At 39.7% G+C, this 5,702-nt stretch overlaps 3 protein-coding genes across 4 annotated transcripts in view; 2 read left to right on the forward strand and 1 right to left on the reverse strand.

The window, feature by feature from the left end:
• LOC104727345 (mitogen-activated protein kinase kinase kinase YODA-like) overlaps positions 1-425 on the forward strand; it is a 5,344-nt gene extending 4,919 nt beyond the window's left edge. Inside the window, exon 11 of one of the 2 annotated variants that reach the window (XM_010446419.2) lies at positions 54-425. In XM_010446419.2, the coding sequence (XP_010444721.1) occupies positions 54-228 (175 nt within the window). In that variant the 3' untranslated portion in view covers positions 229-425. Of the gene's footprint in view, positions 1-21 lie in introns of both variants that reach the window. The other variant, XM_010446420.2, reaches the window with a different exon arrangement.
• LOC104727346 (zinc finger CCCH domain-containing protein 62-like) lies at positions 815-3,693 on the forward strand. Its single transcript, XM_010446422.1, has 10 exons — positions 815-1,067; positions 1,164-1,309; positions 1,477-1,594; positions 1,683-1,744; positions 1,838-1,889; positions 1,987-2,092; positions 2,225-2,323; positions 2,416-2,530; positions 2,619-3,386; positions 3,474-3,693. The coding sequence occupies exons 1-9, from the start codon at positions 937-939 to the stop codon at positions 3,371-3,373; spliced, it is 1,584 nt and encodes a 527-aa protein (XP_010444724.1). The 5' UTR covers positions 815-936; the 3' UTR covers positions 3,374-3,386; positions 3,474-3,693.
• Positions 3,729-5,055, reverse strand: LOC104729099 (putative F-box protein At5g66830). The gene has a single exon (XM_010447991.2). It carries the CDS (start codon positions 5,044-5,046, stop codon positions 3,805-3,807), a length of 1,242 nt encoding a protein of 413 aa, XP_010446293.1. The 5' UTR covers positions 5,047-5,055; the 3' UTR covers positions 3,729-3,804.

The raw sequence follows: 5,702 nt of genomic DNA on the forward strand, positions 1-5,702 counted from the left end.
GCTTGGCTTTCTCCACAACAGCTTCTTCACACGTACTTCTATTTCTCCTCCAGTGAAAGTGGGCAGCAGCAGCAGCAACAACAGTACCGGTCTCCCGATCTAACAGGAACGGTGTCCCGTCTGTCTCCTCGTTCAACCCTGGAGGCAATTCCAAGCCCGTCTCTTTCCCAGAGAGCTAAGCCGAGCAGTGACCGGAGAAGAACCTGCGTGACTTCAGATCACCTTTGATTTGTGCAAGCTTCAGAGGTTAACAATAGAAGCTACTTCTATACGTATTTTTGTACATGTATGTGTATGTCAATGTACGTATTTAGAGTATGGGTGTTGAGGGGGAGAATACAACTTGTATGAATGAAAATGATGTGGGTAGAAGAAATATGTCTTGTCTGTAAAATTATAATTGTTGAATCGATAGAAGAAGCTTCTTTCTTTTTTGGCTCAAGAGAGTTGTGTTTAATATAATTTGTTAAACGACGTCTCGTCTCTTGTGTACATTTTGGTTTCGGGTCTGTAGCGCTTTTAGATTTAGATCCAATTTAAAAAAAAAAAATCTTCATCTCCGATTAATGTTTCACTCATGTTCTCTTGATTTGTAGAAATTACTCTATTTACAAATCAAGAATATAATCAAAAAAGCAAACAAAAAGACGTGATTGGTGGTGAATAGATTAAAAAAAACAAGAACTGGTTAGATGTTGTAAATACTTAAAAATATAAAGTGATTTGTGTAAATATCTAACCTTTCCTTGTTCCGAAAAAAGTCTATAACATTAACACCCCCAGACGCCCACCCACTATCAATAATACAGGATTTTGAAAAAAAAGGAAAATTTCCAAATTCCGAAAATATTCACAGAGCCGTTTGGTTTTTTTTTTTTTTTTTTAATATAATTTTTTGAATTCTCGTCGATTCGTCTCAACAGATCGCTCTCTCTGATGTCGGAAGAGAAGAGGGTAATCATTGATCTCTGTAGCTCGGAGGAGGAGGAAGACGATGGTTTCGTTGATGAGAATAACAACGAGCACGCTGACGAATCGGATGAAGAAGACGAAGATACGAATTCTAGGTATTTCTCTAACGCTTCCTTCCTTTGCTTATATATTTGTTAAATCTTAATCTTGAGGGGTTATTTAATCGATTCTGCAATTTTAATCTGAATCAGTGGAGATGAAGATGATAGCGATTGGAGCCACGATGATGCTATGGACTCAGATGTTGACTACGATGAAGCTGACGAGACTGTTGGGGACAAACGCGGCGATGATGATGATGACGATGATGATGACAAAGTCACTCGCCTCCTCACAGGTTTATCTCCTTTAGGGTTTATAAATCTTTTTGTCAAAAATCAATTTCGTATTTGACCTAACATTGTTAATTGCAAAACGGATTGATTGATTCATCAAAATCGTGTCTGTGAGTTTTTTTTTTTTTTTGCATCTTTGATTTGAACACTCGTTTTGTTGATTTTGTAGCCGGAAGCGATTTGAAATCCTTAAATTTGAAAGAGTGCAAAGCATATCTGAGAAAGCATGGTCTAAGGTTGTCTGGCACCAAACCTGTTTGTATTGACAGAATTGTTGAGCATTGGAGGTATTGCCGCCTATAATCTCTCTGTGTCTTGTGGGAATTCAAGAGTATACTTCTTTATATGCTCATGATCCTATTTTCCTTTTTTCAGGATAAAAGATGGAAGTGGGGAAGCTGTGTATCCAAGATCATCTTTTGCTATCAACTGTAAAGGTAATACTCTTTTGGATATGCTTTTCTTTTGTGTCATTGTGTGTGTTTGTTACAGATTTCAGCAGAGTTTGACAGTCGTATAAATTGGTGCAGGTGATGTCTGCAAAGGAGATACTGTTTTGTTTACACAGAAGGTTCATCAGAAGTAATTACCTTCTTTAACTTATGTTTTTTACTTGTTATCACATTTGATTTGATTGCCTCGTATTGATATGTAAATCAATGATCTTGGGTTTGAGTAGGTATGAAAAGATGAAAAGGAGTGGAAAGATTATGGGGAGAAGAACTGTCGCTGGCCAGGTTGTTAAAGAAAGCTATGGTACTGCTAAACAGCAACACACTTTCACTGTAAGTATGACCGACCTCAAATGCTCATCTTCATTCTGTGATTTGCTTTTGATCCATTCTATATTTGTTGACTGGTTAATTCTGACTTCCAGTCTCATAAACTAAACTCTATGGTTTGTGTCTTTACCAAAGATTGAAGTGCTTTGGTGCGAGGGAACACAGAAATTGCCTCCTCTGTATCCGTTACTAGTGAAAGGACGAAATCTTTATAGGTTAATGACCTTGAGGCAGGTGAGTTGTCTTCATTATGTTGTATTTTTTACTTTTCATACTCAGTCACGAGTCTTGCGCTTATGAGTTGGTTGCTCCATTTCTTTTTCCAGCGATGGGCTAATGAAGCAGACAGAGCCAAAGTTCTTTCAGAAAAGCATAGCCGCGGTGCCGCAGCAAGAAAGATTATGAGAGAAAGGAAAATAAAGTCAGGCTATGTACTAAAAGGTGAGATGCTATAGTCTTCTTTGTTATATAGGTATGTTTATATATATGAGAGATATCTTTTAGTGATCTTTCGGTGTTTTGTAACCAGATGGAAGACTTCAAAAGCCTGGTCATTTGAAGAAGCCTTGTCAAGTGAACACAAGAAAAAACGAGAAAGATGAGAATCTAACCCAGAGGTTTGGACCAGACGTTCCGGCTAATCATTCACTTGTTGCTTTTCCAAACCAAAATCCTTCACAGGGACATAAGAATCCAGCACAGTTGAGAAATATGAACCCCCCTAATTCCTACACTTCCCATTCATATGCTCCTCGACCAATTCCGCCTCTTACATATGCTCCTCGACCCCGACCGTCTCTTACATATGCTCCTCGTTCATTCACTCCTATCAATGTGCCCCATTCACATCTTCCTCGTCCAAACATTCCTCCTTACCACTCCTATACTCATTCAACACAACAAAACCAAACAAACCAAAGACCACCACCAGCTTTCTACAACAGAAGACCTGCCTCTAATGTCTTGCAGGGACAAGCATCATTCAACCCACATGCTATGCCGGTTACACATCAGAGGCCATACCAGAACCATCATACCAACCATGGCAGCTTGAACAGTGGTTACAACCTCGGCGTGGGGGACTTGAATCACTTCTCGAATATGATGATAAGCCAGAGAACAGAAGGAGACACACACAGGCAGAGTGAGGTAACTCGCGGACCATACAAGAACCATCATACCTACCGTTCCAACTCCAATAGTGGCTACAACCATGGGGGTAGGGACTTGTACGTGGTAAGCTACAGAGGAGAAGGAGACAATCACAGACCAAATTATCGATAACACACCGTAACTTGTGAGTAATATCTTTCATCATCATACGAACTAGGTACTGGTCTGTTTTGCAAGTAAACTTACTTTTACACATTTTTCTTCTTCTCAGGCCATTGAAAAGCGTCCTGATCATGGGTTCTCAATCCTTCTCTGTGATACGTAGTAAGAAAGTTTTCTTGGCTCATGATTCTCTTGATCATCCGTTTCTCTTTTGTAACCGTGAGTTTGATTCTTGCCTTCAATCATCTTGAGGGTCCAAGTCCGTCCTCAAAAATTATTACTCTATATGTCAAGGATGGTTTTGTTGGATATTCTTTATTTCTTTATTACTCCAAACCCGCACAAGAAGAGAAACGAAATATACTACCAACTGTTGTAACAATTAATATTAAGACAACGTACGTAGAAGATGTATAAAAAAACAAAGGACTGAAGAAGAATCATTCTCGTTTGAAACTTGGCAAGAACCATCGGGATCTGGAGCGGGGATAGGAGGAGGAAACAAATCGGTGCGGTAGCTCAACTTTGTTTGAATCGAGGTTGAATATGAAGATTTCGTTTTTGTCATATTGATCTTCGAAAAAGGAATAAGCAGTGGAGAAGTAGATGGAGTTGCTCTTGATTCCTAGCAAGTCCTTGGCGAGCACAGTGATACCCAAATCCAAAAGAATGGCCTCGTCTCCCAAAGAAACAACTCTCTCCCACTCGTTGTTCCCTAACATCTTGTGGATTTTAAATTCCCATATGTTAGAAAAACACGGACGATGGCACTCAGCGATCAAGACATCTCCGGCTAGATTGACAACCACATTGTTCTTAAAGTGAGCCACCCGCCGGTCCTTCCCTGGGATCTCTCCAGGAAGTCTCATGACAACGCCAATACTTGGTTGGTGTAAGCAGCCACTTACGCTAGTTTTGAAAACTCTGAGCGGAGTATCTCCAGAAAAATCGAAGATTTTGAGTTTGGCATAGTTGAGACAGTAGAGCTTGTGATCCTTGAAAACCATGCTAAAACACTCTTCGATACCTGACAAGGTTGGGATTTGTCTCCACGACTTGTCTCCTTTCTTGAAAGAAACGGCATAGTCTTCACCAGCCATTCCAATGACTAGGTGGTCTTCGGTTTTCTCATCGATCCATAGTATGGGACAGGTGAGTCCATAATATGTTTTAAAAGCCGGTAGGTTGATTCTCTCGCCGGTTAAGAGATGCAGGATATAAAGATTAAACTGATGGTCGTGCATGTATTCATACTGAGGTTGCATCAGAAGCCAGCTTCTATAAGTAGCCACACAAAAGCTCTTTGAGAAATCGTTGCCGAGTTTTGGAGTTTTGTACATGTTGTATTTTTCTTCAGGGTTGAACAAGAGACAGTAATTGTGGTCGGGATCGTTGCCCTTGGGAAATCGAATCATCCAAGGGATTTGGTTATTTGGCTGAGAGTTTCTTGAAACTGATTGCCAAGAGGAACATACTGATTTTGCTCGTTGGAAATCGGCAAAACCAAGGCGGTCAAAAACCAATTGTAGGAGATCTGAAGGAAGCTGCGACCAGCAATAGCATTGAGGATGGGGATTTCTTTTCTTGGCCAACGGCAGAAGAAGACCGTCATCCGTGAGTGGACCAGATTCATGGGGTACAGGAAGTCTCATGAAGGTATTTGACAATACTGGAAGCTCCATAGGCGGCAGGCAGTTTCTAAGAGTATATCTTAACATTAGTAAAAACAAATAATAATAATAATAATAAAAGTTAGAGAAAGAGATTAAAACACGTTTATATAATGACTAATGTGAAAAATCTATTTTAGTTTTATACTTTTATTATACAACAAATTTGGAAAACAGGAAAAGAGATATAATAATGATATTCATACCAGCTTTTAAGATGCTGCATGTTCCATTAAAGATGAACCATAGTTGTGTTGACGCCCTTCTTAGAACTCGCTTGGTTAAAATGAAACTATTAGTGACTTGGTTATGGAAGATGAGTAAAAGGAAGGAAAGTAGGCAAAGAAGACAGATATTTAAAGATCAATTTGCTTACAGATTGCTTGCGCAAAAATTATTGTTGTTCCATTGATGAGGAAGTTAAGCGGGGATTTAGAAAAATAAAATATATAAAAAAAAAGGGGAAAGGGCTTACTAGTTAGATGCTTTCAGCAGTTGGCTAACTGCGTTTACCGTGGGCACGATAACTGGTAGGCAGTTGTTGACATGATACTGGCAGTAGTGACTTCTGGGTACCTGCCGCGTCGTGGCCTTATGAAGGACACCCAAAATATGACGCCTCAGGAAAAGTTGTGGCATTGGAATACAATAAGGGTAAAATGGGGGGG

The sequence above is a fragment of the Camelina sativa genome, chromosome 11 (genome assembly GCF_000633955.1).
Source record: "Camelina sativa cultivar DH55 chromosome 11, Cs, whole genome shotgun sequence".
Lineage (NCBI taxonomy): Eukaryota > Viridiplantae > Streptophyta > Magnoliopsida > Brassicales > Brassicaceae > Camelina > Camelina sativa.